General features: G+C 38.7%; 1 protein-coding gene across 1 annotated transcript in view; it reads left to right on the top strand.

The window, feature by feature from the left end:
• The window catches only part of ART3 (ADP-ribosyltransferase 3 (inactive)), a gene marked incomplete at its 3' end in the record, with an annotated part of 136,495 nt that overhangs the window by 108,766 nt on the left and 6,000 nt on the right, over positions 1–21,729 (top strand). The window contains exons 4-5 of the mRNA XM_079710593.1: positions 18,076–18,108; positions 18,965–18,997. Of these exons, the coding sequence (XP_079566719.1) occupies positions 18,076–18,108; positions 18,965–18,997 (66 nt within the window). The remainder of the gene's footprint in view (positions 1–18,075; positions 18,109–18,964; positions 18,998–21,729) is intronic.

Raw genomic sequence — 21,729 nt, 5'->3', positions numbered from 1 at the left:
TCCCTCTGGGAAGTTTTAGGATATTTTCTTTGTCGCCAGTGTTATGAAATTTTATGGTATTGTGCTTTGGGTTATATGAGTAAAGGGTTAACAAAACCCTTTCTCCTTCCTCTTATGAAAATGGCCTCTTATTGATCTTCTTCTAGCACTATTTCTCTGTAATCTACTAAAGGTGGAATGACAACTGTATAACCATACAACACTGCCTAATGGTAAACATAACCGTTGATTGTTACAGTGCATCTGAGCTGGGAGGTTGTAAATGAAGTATAAATACCTGGAGGGAAGTCATAGCTTTGGGCATTCCTGAATGTGGTGTGACATACTGAGGTATTCTTCTTGCTGAGTCCTGGAGTATACTCATGGCGTGATTGATATAAGAGATGTTGTCTTCTATGTGTGGCATGAGGCTACTAAGCTAGGATAGTTCCTGCACCCATCTGTGTAACCTTGTTTTCTTGTATTTGAGATGTCATTCTGGGGACTGAAGGACAGCCCTGGACTGCTGTGAGGACTTGCATTGAAGGTGTATCACTCATGCTACCCTTTAATAGGTATGCTGTGTTCCCTGCCTTGCATTCTTCTGCAAAACTGAGTAAACTGGTGAGGGGATGCCTTTTGGAGTCTTATGAGTATGATTGTCTAGCTGAACCCAAAACTGTAGCTGCTGGTCAAGCAGAGCGAGTATTGAAGTAGGGCCTTGGAAGTGGGATAGACTTTTAGACCTTGACTCAAATGTGCCAGCGCATTATGAGATAAAAAAGAACAGGTAGAGAAGTGCTGTTGAGATTATACCTGTGAGATGGAGTGGGGAGGGGAGCTGGTCCACTTTTGATTTAATGGCAGAAGCTATGTGGCCATTGAGATCCCTGGGGCACAAAATTTAAGGATGTCTTCATACTTAGGGTCATATACTTGCACAACCTGCACCTGCATGATCCTAAGAGTGAGCGCCTCCTTAAATTTTGCACTCTAAACACCTCATTTGCCTCACCTTAGTCCTGGCCCTGAGTTGGAAGTTAGACCAACTGTTCTCCCTGAGGGGGCAGACGAAGACTGAAGAGAGCAAATTTATGTTGAGAGGAAGAGTGCCCATTTCCCTCGCCCAACCATACACTGGACCTGACCAAAAACGAAGCCAGTTGGAGTCAGTTCATGCCAGCTTACGGGAGCTGACTGTGGGCATATATCTCTTGGCAATTCCTCATACGTCACGATGGCTTGAAATTGGCCGTGGATGAGAGTTATACCATGGACATCAGCAAACCCTACAAATCAGAACCCCCATTCTCCACCCCAGAACCTGTTCAATTTTACCAGCACATTATAGCCAGAAACCCAGTTGCAGCTGGGCTGACAAAATGATACCACTTTTGGTGCTTCTAATGCACTCAGCCAAATGCTATATGTGGAGGCATTGGTTCTGCAGAAACCCTGGCTACGGTAGCTGCAGTAGGCCAGATCAGTCACTCGTATCTGGTTGATGAACAGAGGTGGGCAGTGGAGCCCACAGAGTTCATGTTTGTGAGTAGCATTACGATAAACAAAAGGGGTGGAGCCACTGGGTTGGTACAGAATGAGCCAAGTCCCAGACCTACATGGGGAAGTGTGTTATGAGCCCAGTGTGAGGAACGGGGAGGAGAGTGGGCAAACTTCTGCGGGCCTGCCCAGAAAGTCAGGCAGAGGCTACGCAGCAGGTTAATTTCCAGACCAGCCACAAGGGAAAACCTCCGTGGAGGCTCACCTGTACTATTTGTTTGGAGAGCTCTGGCAAAGTCAGGCCACTGCACTTGATTGTGTTGCTTTACCTCTAAACTGGAGTCTGACCAATGTCCTCTGCTGCCATCTGGAGATAACAAATGGGAACTCAGGATCAAAAACACCCTGAAGTGATCATTAAAGCTAGGCTGTTTGAAACACTATGAAGGATAATAACCAGGGGTTTTAAAAGCTCAAGCCAGGAGGATATAATCAGAACCTTGTTCCATTGTGACTGAATATACCTCTGGATGTAAAAAGGCAGCATTTATGAAAGTGATTAAAAAATTATACTGTGCTAAATTTAGTGTGCTAACACAGTCCTGTGCTGTTACTTTAAACTTGCTTGTGATTTTCAAGATAAAAATGTATGTGGGCCTTACAAAAACTAGTTAGCTAAAGAAAATAGTTCAGTTGGTTAGGAAGTGGAGAGGATAATTCCTGGTGGTCAAAGATACTTGTATTAATCCAAGATAATGGGAGTAAGTAAATGGTAACAAAACCCTTGATCCGTCCTTATGGGAAAATTACCACAGGTTAACCTTCTTTTATACTGTTTTTCTAGAAAAACTTGATAAAAGTAGAATGTCAGGGCCTCCCTGGTGGCGCAGTGGTTGAGAGTCCGCCTGCCGATGCAGGGGATACGGGTTCGTGCCCCGGTCTGGGAGGATCCCATATGCCGCGGAGCGGCTGGGCCCGTGAGCCATGGCTGCTGAGCCTGCGCATCCGGAGCCTGTGCTCCGCAACGGGAGAGGCCACAACAGTGAGAGGCCCGCATACCACAAAAAAAAAAAAAAAAAAAAAAAAAAAAAAAAAAAAAAAAAAAAAAAAAAAAAAGTAGAATGTCAGCTGTGTAATCAGGCTACATTCCTCATCGTTTAAAATGACCCCATCTGAAAACTGCGCTTGGATTGGGAGGACTATAGATGAATTATAAATACCTGGTAGGAAGCCATAGCTTTGAGATTTCATGCACCTTACAGTGTAGATATAATATGATTTATTGGAAGAAAACTTATAAGCAGAGAAATAGTAGAGTATACCTCATCCCCTGAACTCTCATCATTTTACTGAACAGGCTGGTCATAGATCATCTGGTATTTTGGACAGTATTTCCATGGAGAGGGACCAGACGGTATATATGTAAATATATTTTACATGTTAATAGAGTCATGGGGGCAGGGAATATCAGTGTTCCCTGACTGCAAAAGTAATCTTGTTAGAAAGGAAGAGGCCCTGAACTCCAGTGGCTGGTGTTAGTCTATTTTGTTGAGCTTACTCAGACATTTTGAGGCAACTCTCTGCTAAGCCATCAAAAGGGGGAAAGAAGATGAACCTACAGAGCTATCCAGATTTATTTTTTATAAATCCACCCCTAGCACTTGAGGGTTCATCAAATATAAGTACCTTCATTGGTTCCGATGGACACTCTTTTAGCCTTCCCTGGAAGTAGCGAAGTTTCTGTGTTGTTGTCTGGGATTGGGGATTCAACAAGATTCCGTATAGATAAACCAGATAGGAAGTGACATATCACATATCCATCACCTCGAGAAATTCACATTATGAATCAGTGCCTAGAACATTTGGAAGGCTGTTCAGACTGTTTATTCCATATTTATAGGAAAAGGGAGAACTCTTCGTTACCAACCCCCTCCAGACTTTCACCCACCAGACTTGTTCATGCTGATTGTATCAGTCAAGGTTTCCAACCAGAGAAACAGAATCAGTTGTAAGGAATTGGCTTACATGATTGTATGGGCTAGCAAGACAAGTCTGAAATCCATAGGTCAGGCTGTCAGGAAGGGCGGGCTGGAACTCTTGGGTATGAGCTGAAGCTGTGCCCACAGGCAGCATTTCTTCTTTTGGGAAGCCTAAGTGCTTAAGGCCTTTCTACCCATTGTATCAGGCCCACCAGATTATCTTGGATAATCTCCCTTATATAAAGGTAACTAATTATAGATTTTAATCCCATCTACAAAATACCTTCAAGGCAACAACTTAGATTAATGTTTGATTGAATAACTAGGGACTGTATCCTAGACAAGTTGATACATAAAACTGACCCTCACACCTGTATTAGTTATCCATCACTGCATAACAAATTACTCCAAAATTTAGTGGCTAAAAACAACATTTATTGTCTCATAGTTGCTGTGTCAGGAATCTGGGTTCAGTGTACCTCGGTCTTTTGACTCGGGATCTCTCACAAGGCTGCAGTCATCATAATACTTGACTGGGGAAGATGTGCTTCCCAGCTCACTCACATGATTGATGGCAGGATTCAGTTCCTAGTGGGTTGTTGACTAAGGCCTTAGTTCCTCATGAGCTGTTGGCTGGGGGCCTCCCTTGTTCCTAACTACATAGGCCTCTCCATAGACTGTCTCACAGCATGGCAGCTGTCTTTGCAGGTGTGAAGTCTTACAGGTAAGGCCCCCATTGAGCCAATAGTTTGGATAAAGTAGTAGGTGAGGCTTTGTACTGTTTAATGCAGAGGTTCTCAGACTTTCTTGGTTCATGGTGTCCTTAGTGTTGTCATAATTTTTTTCAGTGTCCCTAGGCTGAAATAAATGCCTAAAAATTCCATTTATTAAGTAAACTCAAACAACTCAATAAGTATTTATGTCCTAATATCTTAGTAGCTGTTTTTAAGAAGTAATATATATAAAAAGTTTTAAGAACTATTATTTCATTTTTAACCACAGTGACTTGCTAATGGGATGTATGTACCTATTGGACGCTGACTGCACAGCTTCTCAAACCTTGGTATCAGATTAGATACCATCTTATTTCCTGATCCACATTGATTTTTCACATATACTTGCTTTTTATCACAACAATTGCTAAAAACTCAGCTTTGCAAATATATGATTTTATCGAATAGAATGTAACCTAACTTTGAAACTGTGTTCTATCTAAAGCTAGTAGTTCATGCAGTGTCTGAAAGATATCAAGTCGGGCTGTGTTTGTCTTGAAATTTTAAAATATCCCTTGGTACCCCTGTGAATTTGCTAGAGCGTGCAGGGACACCTCTACCACTGTTTGGAAACTGCAGGTCTAATGGATGGGCAGCCATTTATTTGCGGAAGTGGCTAAGGCTTTAGGAGCCAGGTTTGGCCCTTAATTGGAGGTAAAATTTCCATGTGACGGTGGAACTTTTGGGAGTTTGTCCTACTTCATGGGAATTTAGTTCAAAGAGAACCCATTGCACAATAAGTTATTAGGTTGGAGAATCATGACTTTTCTTTTGGTGAGACCATCTGTCTCATTAGGCCCAGTAACAGGCTAGCAGTAGCAGGGCCTACAAAGGGAGGGGTCCTTGTGTCCAAAAGTGCAGTGGCCAACAAATACTGCTGTAGTCTTGTTGCCAGAAATTCCAATCAGCTATGAGTTTGGTCACAGACATCTGTAATTTCTTGAGATCTGAAGGAGATAGGAACTCCTGGGAGGGCTTTATTTACTGTTGTCTGAACTGCTTCCAAGGCTTCTTACTGTAGAGCTCCCTGCTAAAATAACAACTTATAAGGTTTTCCAGTGTGGCTGGTAGGAATAGTCACTGTTCTTCATCCTTTGAGTTCTTTCCCTGGCCTTGGGTAGTTTCCTTAGACAAGTATAAACTGATCAGTACTTTGCTGAGTACTGGAAACCCTTTGAAGATCTCTGGGGTTCTCTGTGCAGCTCCTTTCTCTTTAGTACTCTGTAAAAACTAAACTACCCTGGTATTTTTCATTGTGGAAAAAGTTTAAACTGCTTAATAGTTATAATACCATGTGAGTTTTCTGTTTATTCTTGAGTTATTTTTGATAAGTTACATTTTTCTAGGAATTGTCCATTTGTCTTACATTTCAAATTTATTGGCATAAAGCTAGTCACAGTAATCTCAGGTCTTTTTACACCTGCTGAATCCATGGTTATATTCCCTTTTTCAATCCCTATATATATTTGTGTCTTCTCCCATTTATTTCTGGATCAATCTCTTACCCATTTTTAACCCTCCTACTTTTTTTTTTATTGAAGTATAGTTGATTTACAATATTGTGTTAGGTTCAGGTGTACAGCAAAGTGATTCAGTTATATATATATATATTTTCAGATTATTTTCCATTATAGGTTATACAGGACATTATGAATATAGTTCCTCATGTTATACAGTAAATCCTTATTGCTTATCTATTTTATATATAGTAGTTTGTATCTGTTAATCACATATTCCTAATTTATCCCTACCCCCTCCTCCCTTTCCCCTTTGGTAACCATAAGTTTGTTTTCTGTGTCTGTGAATCTGTTTGTTTTGTATATAGATTCATTTGTATTATTTTTTAGTTTCTACATATAAGAGATATAATATTTGTATTTCTCTGTTTGACTTACTTCACTTAGTATGATGTTCTCTAGGTCCATCCACGTTGCCGCAAATGACAATATTTCATTCTTTTTTATGGCTGAGTAATATTCCATTCTGTTTATACATATACATACACAATGGAATATTATATATATAATATATTATAATACATATATGTGGTATATAGATATATATACCACATCTTCTTAAGCCAATCATCTATTGATGGGCACTTAGGTTGTTTCCATGTCTTGGCTATTCTAAGTAGTGCTGCTATGAACATTGAGGTGTATGTATCTTTTTGAATTAGGTTTTTCATCTTTTCTGGATATATGCTCAGGAGTGGGATTGCTGGATCATATGGCAGCTCTATTTTTAGCTTCTTAAGGAACCTCCATACTGTTTTCCATAGTGGCTGCACCAATTTACATTCCCACCAACAGTGCAGGAGGGTTTCCTTTTCTCTACACGCTCTCCAGCATTTATTGTTTGCAGACTTTTTGATGATAGACATTCTGATAGGTGTGAGGTGATATCTCATTGTAGTTTTGATTTACTTTTCTCTAATAATTATGATGTTGAGCATCTTTTCATGTGCCTGTTGGCCATCTGTATGTCATCTTTGGAAAAATATCTATTCAAGTTTTCTTTCTGTTTTTTGTTTGGATTGTTTGTTTATTTGCTGTTGAGTTGTATGAGCTGTTTGTATATTTTGGATATTAACTCCTGTCAGTTGCATTCCATAGGTTGTCTTTTTTTGTTGTTGATTGTTTCCTTTGCTGCACAAAAGCTTTTTTGTTTGTTTAGGTCCCATTTGCTTATTTTTGCTTTAATTTTTTCTTTTGTTTTTTTTTGTGCCTTGGGAGACTGATCTAAGAAAATACTGCTACAATTTATGTCAGAGAATGTTTTGCCTGTGTTCTCTTCTAGGAATTATATGGAATTATGTCTTATATTTAGGTCTTTAAACCATTTGAGTTTATTTTTGTATATGCTATGGGAGAGTGTTCTAATTTCATTGATTTTTTATGTAGCTGTCCAGCTTTCCCAACACCACTTGTTGAAGAGACTCTTTTCTCCATTGTATGTTCTTGCCTCCTTTGTTGTAGATTAATTGACCATAGGTGTGTTGGTTTATTTCTGGACTCTCTATTCTGTTCCATTGATCTATTTGTTTTTGTGCCAATTCCATGCTATTTTGATTACTGTAGCTTTGTAGTATTGTCTGAAGTCTTGGGAGGGTTATGCCTCCAGCTTTGTTCTTTTTCCTCAGAACTGCTTTGGCAATTCTGGGTCTTCCATGGTTCCATATAAATTTTAGGATTATTAGTTCTAGTATTGTGAAAATGGAATGGATATTTTGACAGGGATTACATTAAATCTGTAGATTGCTTCGGGTAGTATGACCATTTTAATAATATTAATTTTTCTAATCCAAGAGCATGGGATACCTTTCCATTTCTTTGAATCATCTTCAGTCTCTTTATCAGTGTTTTATAGTTTTCAATGTATAGGTCTTTCACCTCCTTGCTTAAAAGTTTTTTTCCTAGTTTTTTTTTTTGACATGATTTTAAACGGGATTTTTTTTCTTTTACTTTCTGATATTTCATTGTTAGTGTAAAGAAATACAACAGATTTCTGTATATCAATCTTATATCCTGCTACCTTGCTGAGTTCATTTATTAGTTCTAATAGTTTTTGTGTAGAGTCTTTAGAGTTCTCTGTATAGAGTATCATGTCATCTGCAAATAGTGACAGTTTTACCTCTTCCCTTCAAATTTGGATACCTGTTGTTTTTCTTGTCTGATTGCTGTGCTAGGATTTCTAATACTGTGTTGAATAGAAGTGGTGAGAGTGAGCAGCCTTGTCTTATTCCTGAATTTAGCAGGAAGGCTTTCAGCTTTTTCTGTTGAGTATGATGTTGGCTGTGGGTTTGTTGTAAATGGCTTTTATTGTGTTGAGTTATGTTCCCTCTATACCCACTTCGGTGAGAGTTTTTTTCTTGAATGGATGTTGAACTTTATCAAATGCTTTTTCTGCATCTATTGAGATGGTCATGTGGTTTTGTCTTTTCTTTTGTTGATGTGGTGTATCACATTGATTGATTTACTTATTTGAACCATCCTTGTGACCCTGGAATGAATCCAACTTAAACATTCTGCATGACCTTTTTTAGGTATTGTTAGATTAGGCTTGCTAATATTTTATTGAGGATTTTTGATCTATATTCATCAAAGATATTGGCCTGTAATTTTCAGTTTTTGTAGTGTTTTTGTCTGGTTTTGGTATCAGGGTGATGGTGGCTTCATAAGAATTTGGGAGCGTTCCCTCCTCTTCAGTCTCTTGGAATAGTTTGAGAAGGATAGGTATAAGTTCTTCTTTATATGTTTGGTAGAATTCCCCATTGAAGCCATCCATTCCTAGACTTTTGTTTGCAGGGAATTTTTAAATTATGGATTTTATTTCACTTCTAATAATTGGTTTGTTCAAATTATCTGTTTCTTTTTGACTCAATTTTGGCAGGCTATATGTTTCTAGAAACTTTTCCATTTCTTCTAGGTTGTCCAATTTGTTGGCATATAACTGTTCATAGTGTTCTCTTATGATTTTTTTTGTATTTCTGCACTATTGGTTGTTATTTCTCCTCTTTCATTTCTTATTTTGTTTATTTGGGTCCTCTTTCTTTTCTTCTTGGTGAGCCTGGCTAGAGGTTTGTCGATTTTGTTTATCTTTTAAAAAAACCAACTCTTGGTTTTATTGATTTTTTTCTATTGTTTTTTATCTCTATTTTTATTTAGTTCCTCTCTGATCTTTATTATTTCCTTCCTTCTGCTGACTTTGGGTTTTGTTTGGTCTTTTCCTAATTCTTTTAGGTGACAGTTTGTTTATTTGAGACTTGTTTCTTAAGGAAGGCCTGTATTGCTATGACCTTCTCTCTTAGAACTGCTTTTGCTATATCCCATAGATTTTGTAAGGCTGTATTTTCATTGTCATTTGTTTCAAAGTGTTCTCTGATTTCCTCTTTGAATTCATCATCAACCCATTGTTTTTTTTAGTAGCATGTTGTTTAGTCTCCATGTGATTGGTTTCTACCTTTTTTTTCTTTTCGTGGTTGATTTCTAGTTTCATACTGTGGTGGTCAGAAAAGATGCTTGAAATAACTTCTATCCTCTTAAAATTGTTGAGGCTTGTTTTGTGTCCTAGTATGTGGTCTATTCTAGAGAATGGTCCATGCACCCTTGAAAAGAATGTGCATTCTGGTTTTTTTTGGATGTAATGTCCTGTAGATATCAATTAAATCCAGCTGGTCTATTCTGTCTTTTAGAATCTTTGTTGCCTTATTGATTTCATCTGGAATATTTGTCTATTGACGTCAGTAGAATGTTAGTCTCTTACTATTACTGTATTCCTGTCAGTTTCTCCTTCTATGTCTGTTCGTATTTGTTTTATATATCTAGGTGCTTCTATACTGGGTGAATATGTTAATGAGTGTAATATCCTCTTCTTGTATTGATCCCTTTATCATTATATAGTGTCCTTCTTTATTTTTCCTTATGGACTTTGTTTTAGTCTGTATTGTCTGATATGGATATTGCTACCCCCGCTTTCTTGTTGTTTTCATTTGCATGAAATACCTTTTTCGATCCCCTCACTTTCAATCTATGAAATACCTTTTTCGATCCCCTCACTTTCAATCTATGTATGTCTTTTGCCCTAAAGTGAGTCTCTTGTAAGCAGCATATTGTAGGTTCTTTTTTTTTTTGTAATCTGCCATTCTGTGTCTTTTGATTGGAGCATTTAGTCCATTGACATTTAAAGTAATTATTGACAAGTATGTATTTATTGCCATTTTAAACCTTGTTTTCAAGGTGATTTTGTAGTTCTTCCTTGTTCATTTCTTCTTTTTTTTTATGGTTTGATGGTTTTCTTTTGTATTATGCTTGAATTGCTTTCTCTCTTTTTTTGGTGAATCTATCATATGGTTTTGACTTGTGGTTACCCTTGTTTTCAAGTATGTTTCAAGTATCTACCTGCTTTAGACTGGTAGTCATATAAATTCAAACACATTCTAAAAGATCTACAATTTTAATCCCCTCCCCCATATTTCATGATTTTGATGTCCTGTTTTACATCTTAATGTTTATGTTTTTGCTGTTAATTGTAGTTATAAACACTTTTACAGAATTTTTCTGATTGTTTTTTAATCTGTGTACTGGCTTATTTAAGTGGTCTTCAATCCTTTTATATATTTGCCATTCCTATTGTGACTTTCCCTTTCCTATAGATTTTTGATTCTTTTCTATTTAGAGAGGACCTTTCAATATTTCTTTTAGGTTAGGTTTAGTATTGCTGTATTCTTGTAGTTTTTGCTTGTCTGAGACATCCTTTATCTCTTCTTCTAGCCTAAAGGATAGTCTTGCTGGGTAGAGTATCCTAGGTTGCAGATTTTTCCCTTTCATGACTTTGTTTGATAGTGTTTCTGCAGAGAAATTAGCTAAGAGCTTTATGGGGGTTCCTTTGTAACTGACTCTTTGTTTCTCTTTTGCTGCCTTTAGATTCCTCTCTTTATCTTGAACTTTTTCCATTTTAATTATAATATGTCTTGGTGTTGGTTTGTTTAGGTTCATCTTATTTGGGACCCTCTGTGCTTCCTGTACCTAGATATCTTTTTCCTTCTTTAGGTTTGGGAAGGTTTCAGCCATAATTTCTTCAAATATATATATATATATATATACATATACATATATATGTATATATATGTATATATATATATATATATATATGTATATATGTATATATATATATATTTTGGCCTTGCCATGCAGCTTGTGGGACCTTAAGTTTGGCACATTTTTTTTTTTGTTTGTTTGTTTGTTTTTTTTAGCCGTACTCGGGCCTCTCACTGTTGTGGCCTCTCCCGTTGCGGAGCGCAGGCTCAGCGGCCATGGCTCATGGGCCCAGCCGCTCCGCAGCATGTGGGATCCTCCCAGACCAGGGCACGAACCCGTGTCCCCTGCATCGGCAGGCGGACTCTCAACCACTGCGCCACCAGGGAAGCCCAAGTTTGGCACATTTTATATCATCCCATAGACCTCGTATATTGCTTTCATTTTTTTTTTATTTGTCTTTCTGTCTTTTGTTCTGATTGGGTGATTTCCATTATTCTATCTTCCAGATCACTTATTTGTTCTGCTACATTATTTAGTCTGCTATTCATTGCTTCTAGATTGGTTTTTATCTTGGTAATTGAGTTGTTTTTGATTGGCTCCTCTTTATAGTTTCTAATTCCTCGTTACAGTGATTCTGCATTTCTATCAATAATCGTTCTTAATTCATTTAGCATATTTACTACCTCCTTTTTGAACTCAGGGTCAAGTAGAGTGGAGGGGTCTGTTTCATTGTTCTTTCAGAGGATTTCTCTCATTTTTTAATTTATTAAAAAAAATTTTTTTATAACTTTAAAATATTTATTTATTTAATTTATTTATTGTTGGCTGCATTGGGTCTTCATTGCTGCACGCAGGCTTTCTCTAGTTGCAGTGAGCAGGGCCTACTGTTCATTGCAGTGTGTGGGCTTCTCATTGTGGTGGCTTCTCTTGTTGCTGAGCATGGGCTCTAGGTGCGTGGGCTTCAGTAGTAGTGATGCGCTGGCTCAGTAATTGCGGTTCGTGGGCTCTAGAGCGCAGGCTCAGTAGTTGTGGTGCACGGACTTAGTTGCTCCGCCGCACGTGGGATCTTCCTGGACCAGGGCTCGAACCTGTGTCCCCTGCGTTGGCAGGTGGATTCTTAACCGCTGCGCCACCAGGGAAGCCCCTCTCTTGTCCTTTAAACTGGGAGAAGTTCCTGTGCTTTTTAAATTTTTCTTAAATTTATGTCTCTATAAATTTAGGAGGAACAGTTATCTACTGTTGTCTTGAAGGGCTGGTTTTTATGTGGGAGCATTCCTGAGTAGACTGTATGAGTCCAATAATTTTGGTGCAATGGCTACTTTTGGTATGGATGCTAGTCACATCTTTCCTCAGAGCGTTATCCCCTTGATAGGGCATGTGATTGGTGTTGTGGTGACCAGAGCCTGCACTGGATTTGGATGGGGCCTCCTCTTTGTTCCATGGAGTCCCATTCCTTTCTTGCCTAGTGCTAGGCTGGTACTGGGGGCTGGGGTGTTGTGACTGCAGGAATCAAGGTGATTGCGTTGCCACCTGGGACTGGGGTTACCTCTATGGTAGGGCTCTCCCAGGACCTGTCTGCCCCAAATCCGGCTCCAAGCTGCTGTGTGAGGTGGGCAGAACTGGAGCTCTTCTGCCGGGAAAGGAACATCTGAGTACTCCTCACGTGTGATTCTCTGATGCTGCCTGTCACCTACTGTGCACACCAACAGAGACAACTGCTGGAGCCAAGCCCTGCCATGCACGCTGACAATGAGCTCTGGTTTGGCCCAGATCACACCCCAGGCCCTCCGGGCTGTTTCTGCACAGCTACACAGAGTCCTCTCCCAGTGTCCATCTCCCTGAGTTTCAGTGCCTAGCCACTGCAAATACTAGCAGCCCCACCCAGCAGGCCTTTCAGGCTGGGAAGTACAGCAAGGTGGAAGCTGTCAGCACCAGCCTCTCTCCACCCTGATTGCTAGCAAGCCATAGTAAAACGTTAGGTTAACTGTTGAGAAGGACATTTAGTATCTGAAGAGAGAATTAGTTAAACAGACAGATAAATTTTCTCCTAATTTTTTCAGACTAATCATATAATCATAAAGTGTTAGCTTGCGGGGGCAGAGTCAAGATGGCAGTGTGGGAAGATGCCGAGTTAGGCCTCCCCACAACTAGGGTGCCTGCTGGCCGCTGATGGGGAGCCCTGATGGCCAAGGAGATGGGAAGAACCCCCAAACGAACTGGTAGGACGTGGGGGGACTGAGGGGAGAGGAGAAGTGGAGGCCAGATTGGCGCCCCTGAGGCCAGGGAGATCAGGAGAGGCAGGCAGAGGGGCCCTCCAGGAGGATTGGGAGAGTAGCAGAGGGCAATTGCCCACCCGCTCAGGCCCGGGGAGCCTGCTGACCTCCCAGGCCAGTCCCCTGCCCGCCAAGGCCCCCCCCAACCCCAGCCGCATTGGTCCTGGGGACATAGGAAGGAGGCAGGGGAGATAAGGAGAGGCAGGCAGGAGGAGCCCTCCAGGATCAGAGGAGCGGGAGAGGAAGGCGTTTGCCCCTCTCACTCAAGCCTAGGAAGCCTGCTGGGCTCCCAGGTGAGGTCCTCCACCCTCTGAGACTAGGGGTGGGGGGCATGCCTGGGCCCCTTCTGTTCCATTGAGCCTAAGCCCCACCTCCTACAGCCCTGTGGGTCCTGAGCACTGGCCCTGCCCAATGCCCAAACCTTGCCCTTGCTTAGGCCCCACCCTCCAGAGCCAAGGTGTTTACCCCCCCCCCCTTTTTTTTTGCTTTTTTCTTCTTTTCTCTCCTCCCCTCTTTTACTGTTGTGGTACTGTTGTACCTTCTGGTTGTTGTTTCATCTATATTTTAATTTTTGTATTCTTTCTAACGTATCTGTTAGTTTCCCAGTCTAATTTTATTTTTTACTTTGCTATTGTTCTCTTTTTTTTTTTTTTTGCCACCCCACGTGGCTTGTGGGATCTTGGTTCACGAGCTGGGGGGTGAGCGACAGCTCCTGTGGTGGGAGCTCTGAGTCCTAACCACTGGGCTAACAGAGAACCTCAGACACCTCAGAGAATATTCATCAGAGTGAGGTCTCATGGAGGTCCTCATCTCAGCACCAAGACCCAGCTCTATGCAACAGCCTACAAACTCCAGTGTTGGAAGCCTCAGGCCATACAACCAGTAAGACAGGAACACAATCACACTCATTAAAAGAAAAAAAAGAAAGAGATGGCAAAAAATAGTCACAGATGAAGGAGCAAGGTAAAAACCTACAAGACTAAATAAATGAAGAGGAAATAGGCATCTACTTGAAAAAGAATTCAGAGTAATGATAGTAAAGATGATCCAGAATCTTGGAAATAGAATGGAGGCATGGATTGAGAAAATACAAGAAATGTTTAACAAAGATCTAGAAGAACTAAAGAACAAACAAACAGAGATGAACAACACAGTAACTGAAATGAAAAATACACTAGAAGGAATCAATAACAGAATAACTGAGGCAGAAGAATGAATAAGTGAGCTGGAAGACAAAGCGGTGGAAATAACTACCAAAGAGCAGAATAAAGAACAAAGAATGAAAAGAATTGAAGACAATCTCAGAGACCTCTGAGATAACACTAAACACACCAACATTCGAATTATAGGGGTCCCAGAAGAAGAAAAGAAAAAGAAAGGGTCTGAGAAAATATGTGAAGAAATTATAGTGGAAAACTTCCCTAACATGGGAAAGTAATTAGTCACCCAAGTCCAGGAAGCCACAGAGAGTCCCATACAGGATGAACCCTAGGAGAAGCACACCAAGACACATATTAATCAAACTAACAAAAACTAAATTCAAAGAAAAAATATTAAAAGCAGCAAGGGAAAAACAAAAAATAACATACAAAGGAATCCCCATAAGGTTATCAGCTGATTTTTCAGCAGAAACTCTACAGGCCAGAGGGAGTGGCAGGATATACTTAAAGTGATGAAAGAGAAAAACCTACAACCAAAATTACTCTACCCAGCAAGGATCTCATTCAGATTCAAAGGAGAAATCAAAAGCTTTTCAGACAAGCAAAAGCTAAGAGAATCCAGCACCACCGAAGAAACTTCTCTAGGCGGGAAACACAAGAGAAGAAAAAGACCCACAAAACCAAACCCAGAACAATTAAGAAAATGGTAACAGGAACATACATATTGATAATAACCTTGAATGTAAATGGATTAAATGCCCCAACCAAAAGACACAGACTGGCTGAATGGATACAAAAACAAGACCCGTATATATGCTGTCTGCAAGAGACCCACTTCAGACCTAGGGACACATACAGACTGAAAGTGAAGGGATGGGAAAAGATATTCCATGCAAATGGAAATCGAAAGAAAGCTGGAGAGGCAGTACTCGTATCAGATAAAATAGACTTTAAAATAAAGACTGTTACAAGAGATAAGGAGGGACACTACATAACAGTCAAAGGATCAATCCAAGAAGAAGATATAACAATTGTAAATGTTTATTCACCCAACATAGGAGCACTTCAATACATGAGGCAAATGCTAACAACCATGAAAGGAGAAATCAACAGTAACACAATAATAGTAGGGGACTTGAACACACTACTTACACCAATGGAGAGATCATCCAAACAGAAAATAAGTAAGGAAACACAAGCTTTAAATGACACAATAGACCAGATAGATTTAATTGATATCTATAGAACGTTCCACCCGAAAGTGGCAGAATACACTTTCTTCTCAAATGCTCATGGAACAGTCTCCAGGATAGATCACATCTTGGGTCACAAATCAAGCCTCCGTAAATTTAAGAAAATTGAAATTGTATCAAGCATCTTTTCTGACCACAACGCTATGAGATTGGAAATTAATTACAGGAAAAAAACTGTAAAAAACACAAATACATGGAGGCTAAACAACCAAGAGATCAGTGAAGAAGTCAAAGAAGGAATAAAAAAACACATAGAATCAAATGACAACGAAAATATGATGACCCAAAACCTATAGGACACAGCAAAAGCAGTTCTAAGAAGGAAGTTTATAACAATTCAATCTCACCTCAAGAAACAAGAAAAATCTCTAATAAACAATCTAACCCTACACTTAAAACATCTAGAGAAAGAAGAACAAAGAAAACCCAAAGTCAGTAGAAGGAAATAAATCATAAAGATCAGAGCAGAAATAAATGAAATAGAAATGAAGAAAACAATAACAAAGATCAATAAAACTAAAATCTAAAATCTTTGAGAAGATAAACAAAATGGATAAACCCTTAGCCAGCCTCATCAAGAAAAAAAGAGGATGCAAGTCAATAAAATTAGAAATGAAAAAGCAGAAACCACAACTGACACTGCAGAAATACAAAGGATTATAAGAGACTACTACAAACAACTATATGCCAATAAAATGGACAGCCACGAAGCGGTGGACAAATTCTTGGAAAGATACAATTTTCCAAGACTGAACCAGGAAGAATTAGAAAATATAAACAGACCAATCACAAGTAATGAAATTGAAATGGTAATTAAAACTCTTTCAACAAACAAAAGTCCAGAAACAGATGGCTTCACAGGTGAATTCCATCAAACATTTAGAGAAGAGCTAACACTGACCCTTCTCAAGAGTTTGATCCTTCTCAAACTCTTCCAAAAAATTGCAGAGAGAGAAACACTCCCAAATTTATTCTACGAAGTCACCATCACCCTGATACCCAAACCAGAAAAAGATATCACAAAAGAAGAAAATTATAGACCAATATCACTGGTGAACATAGATGCAAAAGTCCTGAGCAAAATGCTAGCAAACAGAATCCAACAACATATTAAAAGGATCATACACCATGATCAAGTGGAATTTATCCCAGGGATGCAAGGATTCTTCAATATATGCAAATAAATCAACGTGACACACCACCTTAACAAATTAAGGAATAAAAACCAGATGATCATCTCAATAGATGCAGAAATTGCCTTTGACAAAATTCAACACCCATTTATGATAAAAGCTCTCCAGAAAGTAGGCATAGAGGGAACCTACCTCAACATAAAAAAGGCCACATATGACAAATCCACAGCAAGCATCATACTCAATGGTGAAAAACTGAAAGCATTTCCACTAAGATCAGGAGCAAGACAAGGATGTCCACTCTCGCCACTCTTATTCAACATAGTTTTGGAAGTCCTAGCCACGGCCATCAGAGAAGAAAAAGAAGTAAAAGAATACAAATTGGAAAAGAAGTAGCAAACTGTCACTGTTTGCAGATGACATCATACTATACATAGAGAATCCTAAAGATGCCACCAGAAACCTACTAGAAAACAGTATGGAGGTTCCTTAAAAAACTAAAAATAGAACTACCATGTGACCCAGCAATCCCACTACTGGGCATATACCCTGAGAAAACCGTAATTCAAAAAGACATGTACCACAATGTTCATTGCAGCACTATTTACAATAGCCAGGGCATGGAGCCTACCAAAATGTCCATCGACAGATGAACGGATAAAGAAGATATGGCACATATATACAATGGAATGTTACTCAGTCATAAAAAGGAGGGAAATTGAGTTATTTGTAGTGAGATGGATAGACCTATAGTCTGTCATACAGAGTGAAGTAAGTCAGAAAGACAAAAACAAATATCGTATGCTAACACATACGTATGGAATCCAAAAAAAATTGGTACTGGTGAACCTAGTTGCAGAGCAGGAATAAAGAGGTAGACATAGAGAATGGACTTGAGGACATGGGGTGAGAGGGGAAAGCTGGGGTGAAGTGAGAGTAGCATCGACATATATACACTACCGAATGTAAAATAGTTAGTTAGCGAGAAGCAGCAGCATAGCATAGGGAGATCAGCTCGGTGCTCTGTGACCACCTAGAGGGGTGGGATAGGGAGGATGGGAGGGAGATGCAAGAGGGAGGGGATATGGGGACATGTGTATACATATAGCTTATTCACTTTGTTATACAGCAGAAACCAACACAGTATTGTGAAGCAATTATACTCCAATAAAGATCTATTAAAAATAAATGCATAAATAAATAAAGTGTTAGCTTTGGATGGGACTCTGGAGGTCATTTGAAGCAATCTCCCAATAAAAGATACACATAAGGGAACTGAATTCCAGAAAAGTTAGATGTTTTATCTAGAGCCACTGTTCTTTGGTGACTGTATTATGAATACAAAAATGTAATTTGCTTCCCACTAACTTATGAGTCTGATAGACTAGGAGCTGACAGATTAGATTACCAGTAGGCACAGACCAATTTGAAATCTTTACTAAGGTAGATTGTGTCTAACTAATAAAACTTTATCTTTATGTTTCAGGACTAAAAACTGCAAATTGTGTTGAGAACATGGGTAAGATATGCTCTAGAGTATTATCTCTGTAATGGGAATTTTATCAGTGTTATTTCTCACAGGAATAGGTCAGAGCCACCCCACTGTACTGTCATACTGTCAGCCATTGTCTTCTCAAGGCTGAGTTGTGCTACTGCTACTACCTTTTCAGGGGGAGGGTACAGGAGCCCACCCTAAGCCTATCCCAGCCTTGCCTGTGGCTGTTCTCTCAAGCATTGCATTTGCCTTGGGCATGCAGGGACCATGCCACTCTGACCCTAGCCTATCATTACAGGATTTTGACTCCTGAATACTCCTACATGACTCCTATGCACAGAGTTATACTTGTATTCCTTTGTTTTGACATCTTGGGAAGTAATATTTGGGAGACTGATGAAGGATTCCTTCCTTCATCAGGGGAAAGACTGGGGGGACAGAACAGTAATGTGGTCTGTTTCCTCTTCCTCAGGGAAAAATGGAGAATATAACAAAAATAGTCTCTCTTAGAGGACCATGGAAAAGATTTGGGAAGGTAAACAGGAATTCTTAAGAGTATTCAGGAACAACTTTATCAAATTAGGCTCAACAGATCTGAACCAAAGTTGACAGGAAATGCCTTGGACTGATGCATGCTTTGGGTGGATCCTTTTGAAGATTTATTTAAATAGTTTGAAAATAAGGGTCCATTTCTAGCTGTCTTCCTGGCTAGTTTTTCTTTGAATTCTTCTTAAAGTAATTAAAATGAATTTATATCCATTTATTTTTGAGACTGAAATTTTATATTTCTCATATTGCTATATTTTGCATGTATCTTGACCGAACCTGACATTCACATCTAAGTGTAGTACTATGTAATGAAAACATGTTTGTATTTCAGAATATTTTCAACACATCAGTGTCTACAACTCTGGTAAGTATGCTCTATTTTTAAAAATAATGGATGTTTATTAGCTACACGGATGTTTAATAGCTCTTTCCTGTTCAGCAAATTCAGTTCTTAGCTGACAAAAAAGAGTACTTTGCACATATGAAGGAGTAACCTGGCAGATATGAGGCAGAAAAAAAGAATCCATTCTGGGGAAATTTACCTCCTTGCAAATGAGAGAGTTGGCTCTCTGGAGATCTGAACAATATGGAACCATTCTGGGGAATAAGGCTGGGCGGACCTGAAGAGCTAGGCACTCTTGACAGGTCTGAGGCCTCTTATGTATAGCTCTATTCTCAGTCGTTGAGATTAGCCTGTGTGACACCAAACATCCAGATGAAAGTAGAAAAAGTTAGTCATTTGCCTTTTTCAAGTAAGGTGGTGTTTGTTATCATTTGACTAAAACATCTGAGTGATTAGACGCTTTCCCCAGCCCCTAAGTTTCCACTTATGGTGATATGGCCCAAATCACTTCTTTGCATTTAAGTTCCTTGTTATGTATTTGGCCCATGTAGCTACAATAAGTTTTTCTTTATTGAAGAGAGAAAAGTATCTGGCCTTTCCTTAAGTATGCAGTTTACCTGACGTTTGGAAGATATTTCCTGTCCTTGTGTGAAACATTTCATGCCTCTGAGGACTTGCTTAGTAACACTTCTTATTGGCAGGGCAGCCACAAGTTTTACTGGTCACTTCACAGGGACTTCAGCTAACTCTTCAAGACAGACATTTTTCTAGCTTGTGGAGATCGCTAGGAGACTTACTGTGTATAACAGTTTCTCTTAGTAGGAGGGTCCAGAGGAATGTTCCAGCCCAATTAGCCAAGGTGCATTTAGACTGTGGCTGACACTTAAATTTAGTAGCATTAGCTTACTGGATATATCAAGTGGATCTTCATGGCCATAATTACCTGAAAATAGTTCTGCTCCAACTGTGGTAACTCCCAATTACTTTGTTCTATCATTAAAACGGGTAAGTTTCTTTTTGTAACTTAAGTGAGAAAAACCAGAAACTTGGAGACCCTGGTAAGACATTTTCATAAACTCTAGGGGTTTACGTTTGTAAGACAGCTTCCTTAGGGGTGGGAGCAGGTGGGCATGGCATGGTAAGGAAAAGTGGGAAGAAGGCAGAACCCACATTAGCTTACTAGTTTGGTATATAAGAGACGCTCCTGAGTTCCAGATATCCTTCTTTATAAGGACCACCCAGCAGCTCTGTCTGTCTCCTATCTAACAATCCATAGGTCATCCCAGCGGAGCAGTTAGAGACATGACATAAGAAACTAGTTCTAGAGAATTTACTATCTTCTGCTTTAGGCTAGCTGTTACATGGATAGAGGAAGGTGTGACTAATTATTCCACAAACTCTGTAACATAGGGTGTTCATCAGGAGCATAAAAAATGGCAGTTTTTCCTAAATTAAAATGATTTTATATATGTGTATATATTTCTGTTTCTAGCAATCTGAGTAACAAATGCTATTAGCTATATCCATTTGATTATTTAGTATATTCCATAGTATGACTCATTCCCAATTTTTTTTGTCTTTCTTAAAAATGATATTCCTCAAGGGTGCTGGGACAGAAACACTCTCATAAATTACTGGTGAGATTATAAGTTGGAACTTTTCTGGAGGACAATTTCAATAGTATGTATCACTAGCCTTAAAAATGTCCATACCTTTTAACCTAGCTATAACACTTTTAGATATTTGTCCTAAGGAAATAAACATAAAAATTTGTGTACAAAATATGTACAGAAATGTTTATGCAGTGTTATGGTAGCCAAAATTTATAAATAACCTTAGTATCCAACAGTTGGGTATTGTTAAATAAGTTATATCCATACTATGAAACACTAACCAATTTAAAAACCATGTTTTTGAAAAATATCTAAAGATATGAGAAAGTACTTATAATACAGTGACAATAAAAATAGGATAAAAACAAACTCTACTCAATACTCTGTAATGGCCTATATGGGAAAAGAATCTAAAAAAGAGTGGATATATGTATATATATAACAGATTCACTTTGCTGTACACCTGAAACTAACACATTGTAAATCAACTATACTCCAATAAAAATTTTTTAGAAGATAGGATAAAAACAGCATATGGAGTATACTATCAAATTTATTTTAAAATGTCAAAAGGTACAAACTTCCAGTTATAAGATAAATAAGTACAGGGGATGTAATGTGCAACATGACTATAGTTAACAGCTGTGTGGTGTATTTGAAAGCTGTTAAGAGAATAGATCCTAAGAGTTCTCATCACAAGGAAAACCATTTTTCCTTTTTTTTTTTTTGTATCTGTATGAGATGACGGATGTTAACTAAACTTATTGTGGTAATCCTGTCACAATATATGTAACTCAAGTCATTATGCTGTATACCATAAACTTATACAGTGTTTTATGTCAATTATATCTCAATAAAACTGAGAAAAATAGTAAAAAATGTATATGAGCATGTACATATATATATATATATAGCAAAGAGACAGGAAATATACCAAAATATTAAGATTGAATAGCTCTGATATCTGGGATTATGAGTAATTTTTAATAATTTCCTATATTTTTCCAAAGTATCTGTAATTATATTACTTATATAATCAAGAAGTTTCATTTTTAAAAATAAATCATGACAAATGTAGGTCAGAGTCTAAAAAAGAATCAGCAAGCGATATTTTGCTTAATCTAGGAGAGTGCCTGGATC

The sequence above is a fragment of the Hyperoodon ampullatus genome, assembly GCF_949752795.1.
Source record: "Hyperoodon ampullatus genome assembly, chromosome: 1".
Lineage (NCBI taxonomy): Eukaryota > Metazoa > Chordata > Mammalia > Artiodactyla > Ziphiidae > Hyperoodon > Hyperoodon ampullatus.
The sequence above is the reverse complement of the archived record's forward strand: the minus strand, read 5'-3'. Positions and strand labels throughout refer to the sequence as shown.